The sequence below is a fragment of the Lemur catta genome, chromosome 14 (genome assembly GCF_020740605.2).
Source record: "Lemur catta isolate mLemCat1 chromosome 14, mLemCat1.pri, whole genome shotgun sequence".
Lineage (NCBI taxonomy): Eukaryota > Metazoa > Chordata > Mammalia > Primates > Lemuridae > Lemur > Lemur catta.
This window is the reverse complement of record NC_059141.1, coordinates 48,016,280-48,040,299: the sequence shown is the minus strand read 5'-3', so window position 1 is coordinate 48,040,299 and position 24,020 is coordinate 48,016,280. Positions and strand designations below refer to the sequence as shown.

The 24,020-nt window shown below is 56.3% G+C and overlaps 1 protein-coding gene across 1 annotated transcript in view; it reads right to left on the bottom strand.

Annotated features, from left to right (window-relative positions):
* The window catches only part of COL13A1 (collagen type XIII alpha 1 chain), a 146,659-nt gene extending 122,867 nt beyond the window's left edge, over positions 1–23,792 (bottom strand). Inside the window, exons 1-2 of the mRNA XM_045567914.1 lie at positions 22,921–23,792; positions 4,090–4,159 (exon numbers count right to left, since the gene is read on the bottom strand). Coding sequence (XP_045423870.1) covers positions 4,090–4,159; positions 22,921–23,214 — 364 coding nt within the window. The 5' untranslated portion in view covers positions 23,215–23,792. The remainder of the gene's footprint in view (positions 1–4,089; positions 4,160–22,920) is intronic.
* Positions 23,793–24,020: the final 228 nt, after the last annotated feature.

The window sequence follows — 24,020 nt, the reverse complement described above, 5'->3', positions numbered from 1 at the left end:
TCTGGCCTGCTAAGGAAGAGAAACTCATGCCTCTACCTTGTTTAAGTCCCTGCATTTGACGGTCTTTTGCTATGGTGGCAGCTGAGTCTATACCCTGACTGTATGCCCTCCTACTGGCTTCTCTGTTCCTTGTAGCCACCCTCCAGTGGCCCCTCCTCACTGAACTTTTCCTGGAGTCCTGAGCTCCTCGGGCTCCCTGGCACTGCATGTGCACCTCCACCAGCACACCGACCCAGAGCACGGCCGTGGCCTCTCCCCCAGGCTGGCTAAAGGCAACTTCTCCCCTTCACCCATCCTCCTACAAGCGCCACTTATGGCGCCAATGCCCTTTAGGTGAGGCTCAAACAATGCAGTGATTCCCCCAGCAGCGTGCCCTGGTCACGGCTCCCTCTGTGTGCGACACCGCACCACCCTTGCACTGCCAGCCCCACCCAGCCCCTGCATGGCGGGCCTCAAGTAGCTGCTTCCTTGCCAGCTACGGCCTATATTGTCCTGCTTGTCATTTGTTAATAAGAACATGGACAGAGAATGGGAGAGTTTCCCGGGTCTTTGTGTTCTTCTCAAGTGGCCTAGGAAGTCCCACGGTGTATATATGTGTTCCCAAGGCCCTTCTCCTGCCCCACCAGACCATATGCTCTGCAAACGGCCCACACCTATTCCTCTGAACTTCTGGCCGCCGTGACCCTCCTGATTGAGGCTTGACCTTTGGCATCCCGTCCCAGGCCTGCAAGCCCATCGCCGCCTGGCAAACAGCACATGCAGCCCAGAAGCAGGATGCAGCCAGATCTCAGCCAGTGCCTGGCTATTTTGGGACAGGGAGGATCCCGGGAGGATGCTGGCGAAGTCAGAGTAGAAAGGGAAGGAGGCAGGTTTTCTACCCACGATTATGTGTCCCAAGCTCTCTGGGTGCCGCCCCCGGGCCCAAGGCTGCAGCAAGGAAGGACACACCCACCACAGGACTCTGGCCTCGGCCTCACTGGCCACAGGGGCAAACTGGGGACAGGCACGGGTTTGAGGATCCAGGCTTCAATCCCAGCGGCCACAGTGGGCAGGAAGAGTGTGTTATTTGTTGTTTCCCAACAGCGGTGAATTCAGCATCAGGCTTGGGGTGGGGTGGGCACAACATCCGAACCCAATCAGATGGCAGATGGAGAACATGAGAAAGAATCCAATCATTGGGAATGATTCTTAATTGAACATTCACTGAACATCTACTATGTATGGGCTGCATGCAGTACTAGGTGCTGGGAAGACAAGAGTGAGTCATGCTTTGAATCTGTTAATGGCACTTGACAACCGTACAAGTCCTTCTGCAAGCATCAGGAGCCACAAAGTGGTCCGTAGAGTGGTTTATAAACTCTGACCCTCAGGGAAAAATCAGAGATGCATGATGTACGTGCAAGAATGACAGTGATGCTTTCCTCCTGAATTTGAGGATTTTCAAATATTTCAGAATGTTAGAACTCCACTCTGTCTATCTTTAGTGTTTTGAGGAAGGTTACCCATCAATATGAAGTGCTTAGTACTGTGCCTGGCACATAGTAGGTGCTCAGTTAGGGGCAGCAACAGTAACTGCTATTATTTACAATAGGGTGAGTTTGGGTGGAGGAGGTTACTGTACCAAGGGGCAAGAAGCCTCAGGTGGGTCAGAGTGGGGCAGGCGCAGGGACCCAGCAGGACCCAGCCCGCGATGTGAGATGCCTCTTGAAGCCATTCTAGTTCTTCTCTGCCTGAGTCCCCAAAAAGCTGGGAGAGCATCTTAATTCCCTGTGATTTTGTCTCAATTTTGGTCCTTCTCTTTAAATCCTTCTGGTGCCCACTAGCTCTGACCTGTACTTTGGGCCAAACTGCCCTCTGGGAAATTCTCAACACCCTGGAACAACCCTCCCAGGAGCCCCGCACTTTCTCCTCCCATGTCTGGCCAGCTCAGTCCCTGCTGGGGTCTCCTTCCCCCAGAAGACTGTGTCAAGACCTTCCTTCCTCCACGATATCCCTCCACCCCTGACCCCCTGAACCTTTTCCTCACTGTCCAAGCCCAGGGGGTCCCACGCAGACTCCCAGCAGGCAAGGCGGGGTTCTGCCCAGTCCTTCCTTCCTCCTGCCACAGCCCTCCCCAGCTCCTGGCCTCCCCAGGACTACTTGAGCCAGACTTTCTGACGCACAAAACTGAGACCTGTTTATCGGTCAGACACCCACTGTCACAGCGGACAGGACATTTGAAGGCCATCAGACAACTGTTGTGTTTCCCCCAATCAGGCAGGGAAGGGAGACAGGCAAGCCTCTGCCTGGCCCTGCATGTGCAGCCCACACCGCCTGGAACCCAGGACACGGCATTCCATAGCATCTCTGTGCACCTCTGAAGTGCGAGGGGCAGTTCAGGAAATGATAACAGTGCTAGCTCGGAACCAGGCAAGGTGCGGAGTGCTTACCAGGGTTGTATCACTGCATCTCCACCATCCCTGCAAGGAGGCTATTGCTACTATCCCTGGTTTTCAGACAAAGCAGCCGAGGCACAGAGAGGTTAAACAATTCTCTGAAGGGTACACAGCTGGGAAACGTTGAAGAGGGAATTCAAACCTATATCTTCTATGGCTCTAAATCTCCTGCCTTTAACCCACGTTCTGTGCTTTGAGCAAAAATTGGTTGTCATTGCCCAAGAGTTATTGGGACAACAGACATGATTACTTGAAACTTGGGCTCCCCTGATGCCCATGGCAGCCCTGCCCAGGCCCCCTCACCCCACCCTCGCCTCCACCGCATCTCATTAATCTTGGCATTTCTCTCCCGAAAGCTTTCCCAGACCCCAGGGCCCAATCTCCTGGGCCCAGAGGGAGGGAGGGAGCTTCCCAGGGCTTCTGGACATCCTTTTAATTAACCCAGACGACCCTCTTCTGACCGGGGCCAGCTGAATCCCTTCACGGTCTCACTGTCCCCAGGGCAGCATCCTGGAACCACGACTCCCAGCCCAGCCCACTCACGAATGTGGCCCCTTCATTTCCCATATGCTCAACATCTGTCGGCCTCTCTTCCCTGGCTTGGGGACGCGGGTGAGTGTGGCTAGGGCTCCTTGGCTCCTGTGGCCAGAGGAGGGCCTGCCAGGGGGCCCAGCCAACGCCACCTGTGACAGTGCGTGTCGGAGAGGCCACACTGAGAGGGCAGAGGCCCAGAGCAGGGCAAAGCTCTCTGTGATTACTTAACTGTGTTGCCTTGTCTCCTCCAACCCTTTTTAAGCGCTTCCTTCTCCACCCCCAAAGGGGTACAGCCCATTCTAGTTACTCAAGGGAACAGTGAAATGTACCCGTCCGTCATTCTCAGAGCGTAACAATAATGGCCAGGGACATAGAAAAGTTCTCACAAAATGTAGCTTATCATTGGCCTTCCCTGTGGATGATGCACTTGCACCCAGCACCCAGCACAGAGCAGGCCCTCGGCCATAGTTGCCACGCAGATGGACAGACACGGTGGAGGAGCAGCCCCCCCAGAAAGAGGAGAGAGCTCTGGAGCAGGCGGGTCAGGGTTCTGCGCAGACACGGCTCATAAGTGCAAAAGCAGGATTTGAATCCAGATGAGACTAGTTAACTGCACTACACCACATCGCCTTCAACCCTTAGCTTGTGTCTTCATCCCCTGTGAGTGAGCACATGTGTGTGCACGTAGCCTAGAGGCCATGCGGAGAACACGCGCCACCCTAAGCCAGCAAGTTATGGCAAACCAGGCCTGACATTTATGAGGTCGTCCATTCATTCAGGTAACAGATGAATTTGTGGGGCAGATCTCCCCTTCCACTCCGCATAGCACGTCCTAACTTCAAGAGAGAGCCACGCGCATCATCCTAGCTGACCTCACCACGACCTGGTTCAGAGAGCGTCAGGCCCACAGAAGAGCTGTGAATGAATGAGTGACAAACGGATGGTGGATGGGAGATGGGCAGGCTGACCAGTGAGTAGATGGGAGGCAACCACAGATGCTGTCATTCCCATTTTTCAAATGACGACTGATGGCTTGGTGTGGCTGGGCATGGCCACCTGGAGGAGCCTCTGGTCCCCATCCTAGGAACACCCAAGCTCACCCGTTCGCAGGGCTCCTTACCTGGTGGGCAGTTACATCCTGGAGACGTCTTCGGGGCCTCCCGGCGCCTCCGAGAATGGAGCTTCCATTTCTGCACGAGAAGACAGACAAGAGTCACCAGAGCTCATAAACACCAAGCCCTGGGACGCGTCTGTGGGCCGGTGGGGAGGAGGGGGGAGGGCAAGGGGCCGCATGGGAGGAGCTGGCGGGAGGACTGTTCCTGGATCAAAGGCTGGCGGTTGATGGCCTTGCACTGGCCACCGGGCGTCTGGGTAATAAGAAGCAGACGGGAAGGCCCATCTTGGTAATCTCAGCGTCTGATGTCTTCGGAGCACTATTAAAAAAATTAACCCCAACCACAGCGGCCTGTTAACCAGTCGCAGCCTTCCTGCACCCTGTACTCATCTGCACAATGACATGCTTTCCTCAGCTCTCTGCTAATTGCTTCCTGTCTCGGCCTGGGCTCCTGATGGATCTCGGGGCAGGGACAGCGCCTTCTGTTCTTCTGGGGTCCCTCGCAAAGCCAGCACAGGCAGGTGGGGCAGGGGTGCAGGAGCAGGGGGCTGGGAAGGCTCTCTGCACCCCTCCCCCCAAACTCTTCCTCACTTTGCTTCGAATCACTGAACCGATCCGGAAGGCCCCAAAGAGGACAGCCTCTACCGTCAAGGAGCTGCCACGTTCACGGCAGCAAACGGACGAGTACATGCAAAACGGCCATCAGGGCAGGATGCCTGTATGTGCCAACATCTGTGTGTTTATTCTGCGAAAGCCAGCGTGACACGCCCCGTCCTTACATAAGGACTCCTAATGATCTTTGCAGCGAGGCGGGCCAGACCAGCACAGAGGTTCACGGGGACGCCTCGGGAGCCAGAATGCCTGGCTCACACGTGGTTCTCAGACCCGGGGCTGACGACGGTCCGGACCTCACTGGGTTCCTGAGAGGACCGGAAAGGTTGCTGCACAGAAAGAGTGGCACCCGACACCCAGGAGGCTGTCACGAAACGCTAGCTATTACTGCACTCATTTCGCCGGTGAGGAACCTTGACGCACAGAGGAGGCTGCACCGGCCAAGGTCACGGGTGAAGTAGAGGCCAGAGCTTGAGTTCACACCCACACGCTCTGATGCTAGCGTAGCAGTTAGAAGCTGGTAGCCCCAGGGCCAAATTGGCCCTTCAATGTATTTTATTTGGTTCCCACAGCGATTCCATTATTATTATTGAATTTGTTGCCAATATTTTATAGTGGGTAGTTTCCCATGCAGGTCTGCATTTCTAATTTCTCTTGAAAAACAGGCTGGGCGCAGTGGTTCACGTCTGTAGTCCCAGCACTTTGGGAGGCCGAGGTGGGGATTGCTTGAGGCCATGAGCTCGAGACCAGCCTGGGCAACATAGCAAGACCCCATCTCTACAAAAGCTAAAAAAATAAAAAAGAAAGAAAAGCGGGGCCTGTGCTCTGGCTGGCAGTGACTGACTATATGAAGGGTTCCACAGTCCCCGCCTTGACGACACTGGCCCACTAGGTTGCCCGCAGGCCCCTGTGAGCATTTCTCCAGCACTTGCTTCCTCACTACCGTGAAACTTTGCCACTCAGAATGGGCCACCAGCAAGGGAAAGCAAGTCACGTGGGAGAAGTCATGGGAGGTGATGCCACCTCTGGCTTGGTGGTGGGGAGGGAAGGTCAGGAAGCCTCACGGGGATTCAGAGCAAAGTAATGTCTGCTGTGCCCCTACTATGTGCTGGCATTGAGCTGGGTGCTTTGATACAGAGGAGCGCATCTATTTTTCATAACTGAACTCTAAGGTAGCTTCAACAGTGACCTCATTTTCTCCTGAAGGAAACTGAGGCTCTGAGAGGCTGAGCGACTTGCTGAAGTCACACGGCCAGGATGCAGAGGATCTGAGACGTCAACTTCTCAGCAAAGTCCACGCCACCTGCTGAAGAAAGGTGTGTACAACGGCCCCTGGAGAGGGAGCACAGCGCAGACAGGGTGGGGGCTCTGAGGGCAGAAGGGGGTGGGAGGCCAAGACAGACAAGAATGGGGGACATCCCAAAGGATGAGCCTGGAGATAGTGGCACGAGGCAGGTGGCCCCCACCCCATCCCCAGAGGGCATACCCCCGAGGGCCGTACCTAGTGGCAGAGACAGACAATTAAGAGAAACAAAAATATATGATTCAGGCAGCTGTCATACTGGGAGAAAAACGAAGTGGGGCAAGGGGACAGAAGGTGGTATTTCAAACTAGGGAGTCAGGCAAGGTCTCTCTGTGGAGGGGACATTGGAGCAGAGAGCTGGTGGAAGAAAGGAAATGAGTCGCGGGGTATCTGGAGGAAATAAGGAATGAGTTGTGGGATATCCAGAGAAAGTAAGGAAAGCAGTCGTGCAGTATCTGGAGGAAGCGTGTTCCAGGCAGAGGGAACAGCAGAGGCGAAGGCTCAGAGACAGGAAGGACTGTGTGGGGTGTTTGAGGAACAGGAAAGGTGGCAGAGTGGCTGGGGTGATGTGAGCAAGGAAAGAGGATCAGGAATGTGGAAGCTGGGTGGGCAGATCATTAAGGCAATGGCAGAGACTGTGAATTTATGACACGGACCCCTGACACTTCCATGGCTTTCTGACGGCCGTTAAGCTCTAGAGCCGTCCAGGCTCCCAGGGTTAGGCTACTCGTGCCTTAGCTGCTGGGGGTGTTGGCTGCCGATGGCTGAGCCCTCTCTGGGAACTGCTCTCAGCTGGAGGCAGCTGCTTGACCAGGGTCACGCCCAGCCCCAAGTGGCAACCCACATTCAGTTGCTGATAGACATGGGTCCCTCTGCCTCAGTTCGGACTGATGCTGAGGGCCCCGGGCTCCCAAGCTCCCAGGGGACAAGCTGAGACCTCTGTCATGACTGCATAGCAGCTCAGCCCCTCCCCTGCCCAACCCTGCTTCCCTCACTCCCTCCTAGACTGACCCCAGTAAGTCATCAGCTCACACACCTCTGCCTTGCAGCCTGTTTCCTTGGGAACCAGCCCTAAGACAGACCTGCAAGTGGCTTTCACATTTCTTAGCCTTCACCTGACCCTCATCATCACCCTGTGCTGCAAGCAGGCCAGAAGTCAGCCCCATTTTACAATTAAGGAAACTGAGGCTCCGAGAGTGAAGGGGAATTGCCTTCAGCAAGTCAGCCACTGAGGGGGCTTAAATTCCAGGTCCTCCAATGTCAAATTCATTACTTTTGTTTAGTCAATCCTATACTTACTGAGTTTCTACACATTGTGGTGCTGTGCAAAATAGAGAACAAGGCACGGTCCCCATCAGCAAATAGGTCTGAGCCTAGCGTGGGAGAAGCATGTCCAGAGGCACCCAGGTGACCGCAGACCTTGTATGGCCTGAGTGTTGAGTGGGAAGTGGGGCTGTGATGGTTAATCTTGTGTGTCACCTCAACTGGGCTAAGGGATGCCCAGATGGCTGGTTAAACATCATTTCCGGGTGCATCTGTGAGGGTGTTTCTAAAAGAGATTAGCATTTGAATCTGTAGGCTGAGTAAAGAGCATCCTCACCCGTGTGGGTAGGTACCGTCTGATCTGTTGGGGGCCTCAACAGAACAAGAAGGCAGAGGGAGGGCACATTCGCTCTCTCTCTTGAGCGGGGACATCCACCTTCTCCTGCCCTCGGACATCGGCTCCTCCTGCACCTGCAACCAACCGGTTCTCGGCCCTGGGGACTTGGACTAGAACTTATACTATCGACTCTCCTGGTTCTCAGGCCTTTGGGTTTGGACTGGAGCTACAACACCAGCTGTCCTGGGCCTCCAGCTCACGGATGGCAGATTGTGGGACGTCTTGGTCTCCATATCACACGAGCCAGTCCCTCGTAGTAAATCTCCCCTGTGTTTCTATACATAGCCCATTGCTTCTGCTTCTCTGGAGAACCCTGGCTAAGGTAGGGGCCTGTGGGCCCAGGTAGGGAGTCCAGCATGGAGGAAACTTCTAGAGCTCTAAGCAAGGAGGCATGTGGTCAAACTTGGGTTGTATAAAGGTCACTTTAGCAGTGCATTGAGAATAGACTGGAACAGTGAGAAGGCTGGGGCTGAGGTCCTCCCTGGAGGATGTCACAGCCACTGTCCAATGGAGAGAGGCAGGCAGTCTGGACCACGGCATGGGAGTGTTACAGAGGAAGCAGAGAGGGGAAGAGGCATCCAGGAGGAAGAAAAAGCCAGGCAGAAAAAGCCGGGAAGAAAAAGGGCTTGGTGTGGGGTAGGAACCAGGCCCTTCTCTTGCCCCTGTCATGTCCCAGTGGTGGCATCTTGGCTGCCCAAGGGAAGACGATGAGTTTGGGGACCTGGGGCTGTCCTGGAGGAGCTGGTGGGCAGGCACAGCAGCTCTGGAGCTCTGGAGAGAGGCTGGGCAAGAAAGGTGGCCCCAGAGCCGGGAGCATCGATCGGGGGAAGGAGACATCTGCGTGGGCAAAGCCACCAGGGACACAGGTAGGAAACTGGCTACATTCAGGGTGTAGGTGTGTTTTCTTGGCCTTCCCAGCGTTTATTTTTAACAAGCAGTAAATACCAATATCCCCAGGGCCCTTCCACAGTCTGGGTTCCAACACTACACACATGGACCCCCAGCTCCAGGGACCCTCACAGCCCACAGGACCTTCCATCCATGGGTCCTGCCACCCTTTTACTGTCCCTCACCTGCCACGGTTCACTGCCTTCTGCTCCTGGCTCAAGTTCTGTGGTCCCGTCTGCCTTGATCCCCCTCCCGCCCCGCACCTCATCACACGCTCTTGCTAAGCCACAAACCTGGCTAGATCCAACGGCCCCACCCACCCCACGCCTGCACCCACGCAGCGGGGTAAAGTGAGAGAAAACACACAACCTTGCCGCTGGTCTCTCTGTCACTCCAACGGAAGCCCAGCGATGCTTCTGCAGACCCTTCAGCATCTCACTGTCCTGGGAGTTCTCACACCTTCGCTCACCAAACCGCCAGCACCCCCTTCCCCAAAGTCGCTGTCAACTGCTGACCTTGAGAAAGCAGAAGCAGGCAGAAGAGGACTCCCACGGCACCCCCGCCATGTGTGCCATCCATCTGGGTGGGTGCCGCCAGCGCCCTTCTGTCCTGCGGCTGGCTGGGCTCTCGGCTCAGGCCAGCCCCTCCCGCCTGCCCTCCTGCCCCCTCAGTTCCCTCCTCCAGACTGGATCGTTCACATCCGGGGCTGCAAACATTTCTGTAAAGGCCCAGCCAGTTAATATTCTGGGCTGTGTGAGCCTCGTGATCTCTGCCACAACTACTCAGCTCTGCTGTGGCAGCCGTAGACAGTCGGGAAACAAAGCAGCATGGCTGTGTTCCCGTAAAACCATATTTACATAAACAGGCTGCCCCAGCAGAGTGGGGTTTAGCTCTAGTTTGCCCACTTTCATGGAATTGTCATGCAAATCTGCTGTTGTTCCTCCCATCATAAAAAAGGAAAAGAAAAATCCTCTCCTTATTCCGTTTAGCTCTTTCCCTAGTAGAACTCCTGGATGACAGCTGTTTACCTCTGCCTCCGCTGCTCTCCTCTCTCCTGGACCGCTCCTATGTGGCTCCTACCCCTGTCCCCACCGCCAGGGGTTCTCGAGGTCACCGATGACCTCCATGTTGCCAAGTCCAGGGGACGATCCTCCTGCCTCATCTCAGCCTGTCAGCAGCATTTGCTCCCCTCCTCCTCCTTCTCCCCCATCTCTCCCTCCCCTGTCCTCCTCCCCCTCCTTCCTCCTCCTCCTCCTCCTCTTCCTCCTCCTCCTCCTCCAAATGCTTCCTGCCCTTGGCTCCCAGACATTGCACTCTCCTGGTCTCCCTTCTGCCACCTGGCTGTTCCCTCTCAGTCTCTTTTGCTGGCTCCTTCTTACCTACTTGAGGTCTGACCATTGGAGGCCACAGGGCCCACACCCAGAGTCCCACCTCCTTTTCTGGACACTGGCTCCCAGAGGACCTCACCTGGCCCGACAGCTTCAAAGCGTCTGTGTGTGATCATGCACCCTTTACGCTCCAACCTGGCCCTCCCTCCAAAACCCCAGGCGCACACATCCACTGTCAACCTGGCGTGGCCATCCACAGGCATCTCCAAACTAGCTCAGCTCCCGACAGTCTGTCCCCACTCCCCAGACCTTTCCCTGCCACCAGCCTCCTCATCACAGAGCACCCTGCCAGTTGCTCAAAACCTCCCAGTTCTCATCAATGTCTCTTTCTCTCTCAGCCCATGTCCATTCCATCAGCAACTCCTGTTCACCTTCCAGACACACCCAGGATCTGACCCCTTCTCCCCACCTCTCCCACTGCCACCTGGTCCAAGCCTCGTCATCTCTGGCCTGATTACTGCTATAACCATCTAACACGTTGCCTGCTTCTGCCCTTGCCGCTAAAGACCGTCCTCAACATGGCAGCCAGGCTGATCACACCGGCCTCTGGTGCTCCTGCACACGCCCGGCTTCCTCCTGCCTCAGGGCCTTTGCACTGGCTGGGCTCTCTGCCCAGGTTGTTCTTGTCCCAGCTACACCTGACACACTCTTAGTGAGGCCTTCCTTGCCTCCTGCACCCCCCTCAATATAATTCCTCCCCCTGAGCCCCCATTTTATTTCCTCCTTAGGATTTTGGGGGCTTATTTATCTTGCTCACTGTCCTTCTCCACCATAGCACGTAAGCCCCACAAGGACATGGATACTCTGTTCTGTTTTATTCACTGTGTCTAAACAGGGCCTGGCACGTGGGAGGTGCTCAACAGATACTGGTTGTTTAGTAATCAGGAGATTTCACATCAAGTTCTGATTTCTGGTCTCTCTTGCACAATGGGAGGGTCTGGCAACACCGGGCATAGTACGACAGGTGGTGTGACGCAATGCTTGCCCCTTTTAGATGGGCATGGACTGTGCAGGTCACCAAGGTACTCTCTCCCCACAGCCAGCTTCTTCGGCTACGCAGGCCACCAGCCTGGCCCCTTAGGCATCTGAGTTTGAGACCCCTGGTGAGAAATCCCCAGGTTGAGGCCCTGGGGGGGACCCTCAGCCACCCTGGGCAGAGAAGCCTTCCTGCTTTGCCCCTGCTGGCAGCCTGGGCCTCCCGGAATGCCCTGTGTGGCCAGCACTGAAACATCACCCGCCCGATCGTCGCAGCTATTAAAATGCCTGTATCAGTATCAAAGGGAAAATGCCAGGCGGCTACTCACTCCCCCCAGAGAACGTGGCTCCAGCAGGGCCTTGGATTTAGGGGCCACTCCCTCCCCATCCCTCAGCCTCAGGGCCTTTAAAGGGCCCCAGCTCAACCTGGGCCTCTGCGATATGTGGCTCAGGTCCAAGTCGCAGTGTGGAGAACAAGCCTGGAGCGAGGCCAGGTGAGCTCTTCACTGGACAGCTGTCACCTCGAGCCTGGCACCTCCCCTCAGGGGGAATCTGCAAAATGGGGTTACGCCCCCACCTACAGCTTCCTGAGTGCTGACGGGGAGACTGAATGAGATAATGTAGAGGAACATGCCTTGGAAACCATGAAGCACTTAGTAATTTGGGGTCGAATAATTAAACAAGAGTTAATAATAATAGCTGCATCTGCTGAGTGCTATATACGAGGCACTTTAGGTAGAAAATGGCATTTAATAATTGATTTTTGATATTATTAGTGTATGACTCCTATTAGAACCACCCGTCCTTAGAGGCTGGCATGGGACTGGGTTGGCATAGATGTCCCCCAGACTCCAATGAAGCGCCCACCATATGTGGAGCTTGGCAGTGTTGATATGTCATATCATATCATATCAGCTTGAGCTACACTTGGGGGTGCCTGGGCATTGGGGTGTAGCCTTAACTCTCCCACCTTTTAAGCAAGAGGTATAATTCCTCTGGATCTTGACTTTCTCATCCACAAAATGGGGATAATGTCAGCTGCCCCCTAGACTACACAGGGCTGCAGGAAGGATAAAATGAGACCGGAAAACAGAGATGTCCAGACGTGACGAAGGGTGAGCACCTGCTTTGCCAGTTTGTTTTGCTTGGTGGCCACGTGAAGGCCACTTCTTTCCTGAGCTGGTGCCAGGCCTGCCTCTCCCACCTGCTACAGTGATGCTGGCCTGGCCTCCGCTGCCCTGGTCTCATGGCATGCACCACTGTGACAAGTGGTCAAGTTTCCCGCCCTCCTGGGAAAGGCAGAGCCCCTCTTCCCACAGGAGGAAGGGTAAGTGAGGGTCCTGCCTGCAGCCCTGCCTTTTGACCCTGAGAACTAGAAGTTAAAGGAAGAGGCGGGGCCTGTCCCAGTGACCTCAGCAGCAAAGCTGCGACACCTGTGCCAGTGCTCCGATGACAATGCCTGGCACAGAGCAGGGGCTTGATCCCGTCTACTGGAGCCCTTGGATCATCCTGCAGCCTCACTGCTGCTGGGCTGGCTGCCCCAGCGGAGACCAAGCTGGCCCTGGGAGGGCAGGGGCCTGGGGCTGGTGTCTTGAGCCTCATCGAGCCACATAACTTACTCTTAAGCCTACCCTCTAGAACCCATCCTTGTGGTGCCAGGAGGAGGTGGGCTCGGGGCTGGGCTTTGGCAGACAGAGTGTGGGTAGACTGGATAGATGGAGATGGGGAGGGCATTGCAGTGAGGAGCAAAGGCACAGAGACAGGACCACATCCCAGGGACTGCAGGAGAGGGCTGGCCCCACAGGAGGGGGTTGTTAAAGGGACGGGCCCATGGGCGACCACAGGCCCAGGGCACAGGCAGCTCGGGCAGGGGGAGCCAAAGGGGAGCAGCTCCAGACATCCAACCCACACCCAGCAGCGCTGGACTTGCCGGGGCTGCTGCAGGGGCTGCATGCTGGGGGCTGGGGGGAGGCTGCCGGGGCGGGGGGGTGGGGGGTGCCCGAGGAGCTGTCTTCTCCCTCCCACTGCAGCTCTCTTTGTGTAACGGAATTGGCGCCTGATCACAGGCTCCCAGGGCCATGAAACAGGGGCCTGAGGGTCCTCCGGATGTCACAGGCTGCCTCTGCCTCCCTCTGCCTCCCTATTTCACCAGAACCACAGACAGATGTGGCCTCAGGCTCTGTGGTTCAGAAAAAGTCGGGGAGAGGAGGCACACGCCCCTGCGTGAGCTTTCCAGCCTTCATATGAGGAAGTCCTTCCTTCCAGCTAACCCAAGGCCCTGCTGCTGTCTCAGCGAAGTCAAGGAGTGGGGCCCCAGAACTGACTGTATGGGTGGGAGCCAGGTGGGCAAGGAGCCCAGGACCACAAGGGTCTCAGGAGGTCAGGGGTCATCTCTGGGCCTGGTGCAGGGTGAGGCAGGGGCCCCCTACCACAGAAAGGGGAGGGGTTGAGGGTAAGAGTCCTGAGGTGAATGTTGGGAGCCTCTTCCCTCCTTTCCTCCCTTTCACAAATGGGTATTGAACACCTACTATGTGTCAGAGATATGCAAAGTGCTGGGACATACTTTTGAGCAAAGCAGACATGCCCACCCTTGTCTGCAAATCACACACATCGGCGTGAAGCAGCCACGGTCATCAGGCCTGTGGCTGAGAGGGACAAGGTGCCAAGGGCCAGGCATGGGCACCGATGAGTCTGGCCCATCACAGGGAAGTGACAGGTGAGCTGAGATCTGAGCACCGGCACCAGCTAAGCAGGGCACTAACTAACTGGGCATAGGGGAGCCGCTAGAAGCTAACATGATAACGTGCTTCTTAGGAACCAAGCAAGAGTCTAGCATATATTAATTCATTGAGTGCTCACAGCAACTCATTTCATGAGCAAGGAAACTAAAACAGAAATAGGCAAAGTAACACGTAAGATGGCCCCATCCAGGAGGGACAGAGGCAAAATTTGAACCCAAAAAGCCAGGCTTGGAGCCCACACTCCCTACTCTATGCCTGCAAGAGGTAGATCTCGGCTCTTTCAAGGAGATGGGACTATTACTAGAGTACCAAGCACTGCTCAAGCACTTGACCTTTTAACTTTCTTAATCCTAAAAATAGCCCGCATAAGGAGGAGATACTCCTGTTATCATCATCTCTGTTTTACAGAGGTCCAACCCAAGACACAGAGAGGTTGTACAACTTGTCCAAGGTTGCACAGCCAGTAATTAGCAGAGCTGGTCCCACAGTCTGCTTCTAGCCAGAGTTAGGGGGACAGCTTGGGCTGGGAAGGGTGGGCAGTGATGGAGAGGACAGGACGGGTCTGTGGAGGCTGAGAAGGCGTGGGCAGTGGGCCAGGGAGGGTATGGCTGCTAGCGGGTTGACAGATGAAGGATTGCTAGGGGAGGGCCAGACTTCCTGCTCAGTGTAGACGCGGTGAGTTTGAGGTGCTTTTGAGACATGCTGGAGATGTGGGTTAGTAGGTATAGAGATGCGTCTGAAGCTCCAAAAAGATGAACAACACATGCAATATTAAGAGCCACAGCTATCCCACCATGGAACAATCAGCTGCATAAGGTAGTGAGCTCCCCGTCACTGCAGGTGTGTAAGCCTGAGGACCAGGGCTGCTGTGGGAAATTCCTGGTGCAGCACATATCTTACAAAGGCCCTTCCTGATTCTATGGAGTGGGGAGAGGCTGGAGGTGTCAGGATCACCCTCTGACCTCCCATGTCACGGAGTCTCCCCCAACTCAAGGAAACCTTAAGTGCCAGTGCAGAGGGAGGTAGACAGAGGCTGGAAGAGCCTCCGCTAATGGCTAATGCCGCTTTAACCCAGCCCCCTTTCTGCATCCCTGTCCCCAGGGGTCACCCTTCCTGGGCTGTCCTACGGGCCACCTTTGTCAGAGCGTGGCCTGGTGCAGAAGAGGTGCTTTCACAGGGGCAGCTGTAGCTCAGCAGATGGCTGTGGGTGCAAAGTCTCGGGTGGTGGAAGCCCAGGCCCTGAGACAGCCTCTGGGAGCAGCAAGGCCTCCCTGCTGCAGCCTAAAGAGCCGGGGAGGGGCGGGCAGGGAGGGGCTGGGGCAGTGGAAGTGCGAAGTGGCTGAGGAGGCAGAGGCCCAGCCCATGTGGGGCAGCCTCCAGGCGGGGAGACAGGGGCCCAGTGTCCCCCTCAAAGGCCGTGCGAGCCTCTCAGGCAGGCAGTTCCGCCCGATTGTGCTCTTTGAAGGACGAGGCAAGTATCAGCTGCCAGCAGCCTGTCCCGCCCTTTCGGCCACCAGCCGCCACCGAGAGTGGCTCTGCAGGGAGGCTGCAGCCAGGACGTGGGGATGGCAGGGGGCGTCAGCGGGAAAGTGCTGCCGGGCCTGCTGCCCAGACGACCCTCAAGAGAGCCGGGACTCCAGGCTGCCCCAGCCTCCCCAGACCTGGGCCTCAGTTTCCTTGGAGGAGCCTGCTGCCCGCTGCCCTCACTTACTGAGGGCTCCACAAGCTGCTTCCGAGGGGGGCAGAATCCAACCAAAAGAGGTGGGGGAAGGATTTCCGAGACTTCTCTGAAGGCTTTCTCCTGGATGGCAAACCCCTGGTTGATTTATCTTTTGGGAAATCAACAGCAAAAACCCCACTGCTCACCCTTCTTTAAACCTCCCGGCCTTTCAGACCGCTCAGTGCACAGTGGAACTTCCATGCATCTCACTGTGACCCTCCTCACTGCCCCCTCAGCCCCTCAGCACTGCCTGGGACCCAGCACAGGGGGTCTGGGTTTCATTACACAGGAGGCTCCAGGCACCAGGCCACACATAACCTCTCTTTCTCAGGGCTTGGCAGCCCCGGCTGCAGTCACCGTGGGGCTTGTGGGACACCCCCTGCCAGGCCCTTCCCATGAGGTCCACAGCCAGCTATTGGGAGGGAGGCCGGCCTTGGCGTGTTGTAAAAGCTCCCCAGGCGATTCTAATGCAGCCAGCCTGTCCCCCATCCAGGCACAGGCCTTTAGGACATGCAGATAAGATGAGGAGGAAGGGAGGATAACTTTAAAATGTTCAGTTACTTCAGAACTTGTATGCCTATCTTGCTTTAAAAGGGGGCATTCAGGCAGCTGAGACAGACAGACAGACAGACAGACAGATACTATACAGCAAGTTAGAAGAAGGCAGTGAGAGGCAGAGTGACCAAACAGACCTGGATCAAGGCTCGTGCAAAAACTTCTGCCACTGGCTGAATCCCAGATCTGCTGCTAAGCTTCCTAGTGGCCAGTTCAGAGTCTAAGAGACAAGAACAAACCATCCCTCCGGGGAAGCTGAAGCACTGTAGAAGCCAAGGCTGGACAAGGGCTCTCCTAAGGGTCATCATCACCAAAGCCTGATATACTTAGCGACACCTTCAGTGTCATTCTCACAGCAAAGATGGTAACGGGGGCCTAACGCCAAGTGAGTTCAGTAAATGCTGCCGATGGGACCCAAACTGAACCGAACTGGTCCCCAGCCCCTGGCTGGTTGGACTAGCCTCAGGTGAGTCAGAGGGGCATGGTACTTCACAGACACAGGTATATCCCAGTGGCTGCGAATGCCAGTCCTGGAGCCACACTGCCTGGGTTCAAGGCCAGTCACTTGCTGTGTTATCTTGGGAGTTACTTAACCTCTCTGAGCATCCATTTTCTTTTCTGCAGGAAGGGAATAGTAAAAATAGTAACCACTTCATAGGATTATTGTGAGGATTTAGTGAATCAATACATGTAAGCTCTGTGTACAGTACCTGGCACATAGTAAGTACCCAATAAACATTAGCTATTAATAAAAGCTGTAGACACAGCGCCATCTCTTCTCCTCCAATGATGACAGAGGTGGCAATGATTGCAGATGCCACTAACCGAATGATTCCATTTGGTCCCACAATAACCCTGTGGGGAGGATGCTGTCATCTCCATTTTTCAGATCAGGACACTGAGGCTCAGGTCACACAACTGGTTAGTGGCAGAGGTCCACGCGACACCTGCCAGGCAGCCCGGGCAGGTGAAGATGAAGCCCTGACTTGGGCGTAGAGGGTGAGAGGGGACAGGTGCCCCCTCCTGCGCTGCCAGGTGGGAACACATCACACTGAGCGCTCCCCGCTCTCCCAGCCAGGACAGAGCACGCAGCCCTGACTTGTGGGGAGTCGATCCTTTCATCCTCTGCTGGGTGACAGGAAACACCCCTTCCACAGAACGCCCCTGAGCAAACGCTGATCTGGGGTTGGGGATGTCGGGGGCACAGCTGACTGAGACGTCTCCCCCAGCCTCCAGCAGGGGGACCTTAAATCGACTACTAATTGGTGACGGCTGCCTACCGTGTGCAAAGTCCTGGGCTAGACTCAGTAAGGGACCCAGACTATGAGCCTCTGTCCCTGTCATCAGGGCGTGTATGATGAGACGGGGAGACACGACATCTAAAGGCGACAGACAGGAACATCCCCTGCACGGTGTGGTTGAGGCTATGAGCCTCGGGTGGCAAATAGATTTTTATCTTGTGAGCTGACTCTGATGGACTGGGAGTGGCAGCCACTGGCACACTGTGTTGAGAAGGATTCTGAGGCCGATCTTGGCTCCCCGGGAAAGAGTATGTTGAGTGATTAGTAGTGTCTGCCAGGGTTGGGGAGAAGGGAAGCCAACAACACATGCTATGTCTATTTTCCTCCTCTGAGCTAAAGGTCTGGCACGACCAGGAAGAGCTGCAGGAAGTCGGGGCAGGGAGACAGTCCACCCGGGTTGGGGTGGTTGGAGGCAGCTTTCCAGAGGGCACCGGAGGCAGGTCTAGAATGATTAGGAATAGGGGGGAAGGGCGTCGTTCTGAGAATGTTCAAGTTGTGAAACTATGCTTAAGGCAGACGGAATTTTGTTTCAGATGCTTTTGGTTTTTTCCCCTGTCACCCTCCTGGGAGGGTTGGCTACTTCATGAGGTCCTCGGTGTGGTTTGGCGCTGCCTGCTAGTTTTCAGGCCTTTGCAGAAGCTGCAGAGCTCTCACGACTCTCCCTGACTTAATCTTTGGTAAGACTCCCCTGTACTCTAACAAACAATCTGGAGTCTTGAAGGAGCCTTTGTCCTGAGCGCCGGCGCTCCCTAGTCGGTGGTAGCTTCCTGGAGCCCCGTGTTGAAACGGATTCTGAGGCCGTGTGGAAGCTCAGGGGGAAGGTGTGTGGCGACTGATGAACACAGGCTGCTGCGGGCCCTGGAGCGGGAGCAGAGCATGTGCATGCCGGGTACCGGCCACCGCTGGCCTGGTGAACTGTCTAGAAGGGAGAAGGGCTGGCGTGGAGGAGACATGCCTGCTGGGGACTGGCCCTACCCCTGGCTCCTTGATACCAGCTTGTGTAGCCCTTGGACCTGTTTCCCCCTCTGTAGAGAGACAGGACTGGACTTTACTCACTTTATGAAAGGAGGAATAGATTTAGCACTGAGATGGCGAGAAAACCCAGATCCAGGGCCTGCCCATCTACTGAGGTCCGGGTCTACACAGGACACTCCACCCAGGCTGCCCACCCTGCCATACGTATACGTCCCCTCTAAGAGCCTGCTCCTCTCCTCCTCCCTGCATACAATCCTGGGGGACCCCATCCAGAGCCCCAGTCTTTCAGCCACTGTTTTCATCTCCCCCCTAAATGCCTCCCCAATAAGGGTCCCCGTATCCACCCTACAAATGTGAGCCCCTCCTATTACAGTTATTATTGGGAGGGACGAGGGCATCTGCCTGGGGTTCCTCAATATTTTAGCCCGGAAGTTTCAACCACTTCTTCTCCCAGGGGATTCCCTGACAGCCAAAGGAATGAATCTCAGATAGTGGGATGGAGGTAGTGACATCAGTCTTCTCGTCTGTAAAATGGGGTAATGGGAGTGTCAGTCCATTAAGGAAGTTGTGAGGACTGAAAGAGATACGATGGGAACACGCACGGCAGCGGCCCCTGTGCGCACCCTGTACACACAGCGGCTGCTACTGTTACTATTAGGGAAGAGGAGTCTGCCTGGCCTCCCTCAAGATTCACCTTGAAGGTGGCTCTGAGACCCTCCTCTACTCCCTGCTGGGCCTACAAAATGGATTTGGCTCTTTTAATTCCACCCCCTTCTTTCACTGCACCCCCGCTGCCTAGTCCTAGGTGTCATCTGATTTTCTCCGTTTGGGACATTCCAGTCTCTTTCTTCACAGCAAGCAAATCAAATAACAGGCAGCTGGAGTGCTCGTTAAGGGTCCCAGACCAGGAGAGGGGCGCTGATGGGGAAAGAGTTGGGGCCTGAGGTCTGGAAACCACACTCTTGGTTCCCCACGGAGCCGCTCCCCGCAGCCATCCTCCACCCGCTCTGACTCACCCCTCCCAGTGGCTCTCTGCATCCCAGGCCTCCTCCCCTACTGGGTCCCTCCCTGCCAGCTCCCTCTCCCTCTGCCTCACAGATACAGGGTCTCTGTCCCCAGCACGCTGCTGTCCCCACCGGGTGTGCCCCTGTGTTCCTGCCCCCAAACCATCATACGGGCCGTGTGCCTCACCAGGACTGCCCTGCCCGCTGCCCTTCCTCCATCCTTCAGGAAGCGCCCGGCCTACAGGCGCTAAGGCATGCCTGCCGCAGGTCCCTGGGAGCCCTCCCTGAGCACTCATTTGGTCTTGAGCATGGCCTTCTGTGGTGGCATCTTTTAGTGCAGTCTCCCATCTGCCATCTCTGAAGGGTCTTGCAGCAATCCCCGGAGGGAGGCAGGTCCTGGATTTTCCAGAAGAACCTGAAGTGCAGAGGGCTGGTGTGGCTCGCCCAGTGACACACGACTGGCAAAGACCAGCTGGAATCCCAGTCTCGGGCCCTAGGCTTCCCAGGGGCCTGTGGGCCCTTTGAGGGCAGGGACCCTCTGCACATCACTCCCCAGCAGACCCATTTCCTCCCTCTCTTCTCTCTGACTTATCCTCTCCCTGGGGCTCTCTGCCCGTCCAGCTCTCTGCCTCACCCCTTCCTCCCCTTTGCCCTTTACTCAGACCTGGGAGAACACACCTGGGAAAGGAAAGGCCCAGGGTGGATCCCCTCAAGTTGCTCTGGGGACACATTTGCAGGCCCGGAAGCTGCTCCTAGAACAGCACTGTCCAACAGAGCTTTCTCTGTCTGCACTCTCCAGTATGGTAGTCACTAGCCATGGTGTCAGCTGAGCACTTGAAATGTGGCTGGTGCCACAGAGGAACAAAAATTTAGATTTTATTTAATTTTAGTTAGTTTAAATATTATGAGTTGCACATGACTAGTGGTTACTGTACCGGACAGCCTGAGCCACAAGGCTGCAGGCCCACGCCCCGCAGACCTGACCGCTGGCCCCTTCCACCCGTGGGACAGCTCCCGCTCTCTGGCTCCAACCTTCCCCTGTGATTTCAGGTTCCTTACTGCAGCCACCATTTCCAGTCACCCCTCTGTCCTCGTTTCTACCCGCACTCCATGCTGTGGTTCCCTCTGGCCTGCATTAGCCTCCTGCTTAGCCTCACTGCTTTGCCTCCCTTAAGCTTTCATTATAGGAACATAACTGCCTTCCTATAAACCCTTCGATGGCTCCCCATTACTCATGTAGCTCTAACTGTCCCTAAGATCCCCCCTTGCCTAAGCCACCACCCCGCTATCTCAGTGTTCTAGGGTTTTGGAGTTCCTTCAGTTTCCGAGGCAAACCCCTCCCTCTGGCCTCCAGGCCCCAGAAGTTGTTCCCTTTGGCCCCTTAGGACAAAGCCCCTTTTGCCTGGCAAACCCCTATTCACCCTTTAACTCTTCACTTGAAAATCGCTGCCCTAGGAAGCCTGCGGTAACTGCTACCACCATCAGACGATGGTGCACGTAATACATTCCCCAGGCCCCTCTTCTTTCATTATTGTAGCAGTTTTTCATATGACAGGGCCACTGCCCATTTTCTTCTTTGTGTCCTAGTTGTCTGTATGTTTAGGAGGGCAGAAGTGTCTCCCACAGTGCCCGACCCACGGCCACCTCTCAGTGAACGTTTTCTGAATGAATGAATGAATGAATGAGAATGGACAAAAAAAGGTGGCAGGACATGGTGGAAAGAGTGTGGCAGGAGTGTCAGGAGGCTGAAGCTCTAGTCCTGGATGTCGCCATGTGGCTCTGGACAACCTACTGCCCTTTTCTGGGCCTCAGTTTCCCCGTCTGTAAAATGAGGGCCAGTTCAGATGATCTCTGGGGAGACTTTCGGCTGTGGCAGGTGAGAAGTCGAGAAGTCAGGGTAAGCCTGAAGCTGTAGTTTGCAGAGGAGGAATCAGCATGTCAGATAAAAAGTCCCCAGGCCCTAAGCACATGCCACTGCGCACGGCTAAGTCTTAAGCAGAGGCAGCAAGGAGCTGGGAAAGGTCTGGGGCAGGGCCTGGCTAGCAAGGGGGTCTGGGAAGGGGAGAGGGTGGAGAGAGGGACTGAGCTAAACCCCCAGGGTTAGATGCTTGTCTCCAAGCACTCTATGTCCTGACACCCTCTTCACCGCCCAGCCAGTCCCATCTGCATGCTCAGCCCTCCCGCAAAGGCTGCCAACTCATGTTCCCTGAGCCCAGAGGGACTGTAGGTGGCCTGACGGAGCCCTCTGGATTCCCTGGGGCCTGATGGGGCGTGGGAATGAGCTGACTGCAGCAGTCATGGGTGCGCCACTAGCACCAGTAACCTGCCCCGTGACCGCCCTCTCGCTTTGGCCCTGCGATCTCCCTCTCCCTGACCCCCCTGGAGAACTGCTCTGGCAGGTGCCAGCCTCGCCCTGGCAGAGGCACCTGGGAGAAGCCTGGCTGTAGGAAACCGGTGCACCATGTCAAAATGGCCACAGTCCCCACCACAGTTAGAGCTAGGCGCTACTGTTTGCCATCGTCGCCACCATTTTGCAAGCTCAGAGAGGTTGGAGTATTTGTCCCAGATTGCACAGCTTCCGAGTAAGGGATAAAAACCCAGGACTGTTGGACTCCACTACCCTGGTCTTCACTGTTCCATACCACCTCCAACTAAGTAAGAAACCTTCTCCCATTTCTTCCCCAAGGAAACCTTGCATGGCCAGCCTACTGCAGGACCTCTTCCCAGACTGCTGCAGGGCTCACCTGCCTGTCCCCCTTCATCTGGGCCCTGAATCCCCTGTGCTTTCCAGATTTCCCTAAGTCACCAGGCATCACCCTCTCAACGCCCAATCTCTCCTCTGGTGGCACAAGTAGGCTGCATGTCCCTCCTTCCTGGGGAGAGTGCAGTCTTTTGGTGTACTCCCAAGATTGCCATGGCTAAGAGAGACACTAGTAGCTTTTAATACACTTGGGATCAAGAAAATTTTGAGAACAGGAGAAAGCTTAGCATCCTTTTTCCAGAAAAATACACAGACAAAAAAATGCTGTGGACATTCCAGAGGCCCCTGCATAAGAAACCTGGTTTAGGAACAAGAAGGTATGGGATAATTCGTGCCCAAGAACAACAGAGCCAGACGACCCCCACCCGGGCCCTGGTGGCCTGGGGCAGTGAGCAGGGACCAGGGCACCATGGCCTGCAAGGACTGTCCCCTCTGGCCCCTGCAGACCCTTGGATGACTCACTCCTTCACTCCCTCACTCCCAACGTGCCAACAAAAGTCAGGCACCGACCCTCAAGGGGTGGAGGTGGAGGGCCATGGGGGCTCAGTAAGCCTTGGCCCGGGCCGCCAGGCACGCTTCCAGCCGCGTGGGCGCGGGGCGGCTCTCACACCACCGGAGAAGGAGAAGTGGAGCTCGCCCGCCTCCGCGCGCCTCAGCGCCCTGCCTTCCTCCACCTGCCCGCGCGCCCAGGGCGCTGCCAGCTCTGGACTCCCGGGGCGCTAGCCCAGGGCAAGAGCTGCCGGTCACGCTCGTGCCCACCAGGTCGTCCGGATCCCTGGCCAGGCAGCGTCCGTGCGTGCCCCCGACCCCTTCCGCAGACGACTCGCGCGAGCTCGGGGCGCACCACGCGGCGCAGAGAGCGAGCGCCCGCGGGCACGGGCTGGCGAAGAGTCTGGAGGCTGCGCGAGGGGGCGCCGCGGGGAGGGATAAAAGCCAGCAACAAAGAGCACAGACCTCGTCCAGCAGTTGGTTGACTCGTCCCAAAATAGCCGTCTCCATTTGCTGCTCCCCGCGCTCCGCTTCCAGGCGCAGCACCCGGGCCTGCAGCTCCGCCGTCCGAAAGTGGGCGAGCAGGCTGAGCGCCAGCGAGCACAGGGCCAGCGCCAGCAGCCCGCACGACCCCGGGCTTGGCAGCCGCGCGCAGCGCTCCGCCCGCGCCGCAGCCAGCGCCACCGTCCCCGGCGCGCCCAGCTCCCCAGGGCCGCGGGCACCGGCGGCTGCCGCTTTGTGGGCGCGCTCCTCTGCCATCCCCTCTCGTCTTGAGAACCAATAAATAAATAAATAGAATAAATAAAGGCGACAGCCTCTGCCAAAAGGCGCGATCCGAACTGCGGAGCAGGGGGAAAGGGCTTGAGTCGCTGGAAACGTCCCTTTCCTTTGCTCCCGGCAAAGAGGACGGAAAAATTAGCAGCAGGAAGGGAAATGCCGAAAAACACAACCAGAGGTAATCGGGGTACACCAAGGTGAGAAAAAAAGTTATTTCGAAGAACGTTCCAAGTCCAGGAAAGTTAGGGGAATCCGGTCGGGTTTCCTTCTCTCCGCCCCGTCTTTCCCTTCGAGTATCTGCAGAGCAGTTGGTGCCGTGCTGCCGGTCCTTCTGAGTGTCTCGCCTGTCCTGGGCGAGCCAGTTTCAGTCCCCGGGCGAAGGGGCGCACATGGAGGGCCCCATGGGCAGAGGTGGGTCGCGGCCGCTGCCGAGGAGCGCTGGGGCCGATTCCGGCGCCTCTGTAACTTGACACACTGGCTGTGGCTGCAGGGATCGGATGAGCAATCCGTGCTACTTCCCAAACTAATCTCTCCCGCCCCCTCCCTCCTTCTCCCCACTCCTCCTCCACCTCCTGCAGGGCAGACGGCTTGGATTTGTTTATTTATGCAAACTCGCCCGGGGTGGGGGGCGTGGTGTGCAGTCCCGCTGCCCCAGCCCGCCGGCCCGGGAGCCCCTCTCCCGCGCTCCCCGTCCTCTTTGAAGTGACACTCCGGGTTATTTATAGGCAGGAAGGGGGTGTGGAGTGGAGCTGGGGCTACACTTCTCTCCCTTTCTCCGGATTCACGCC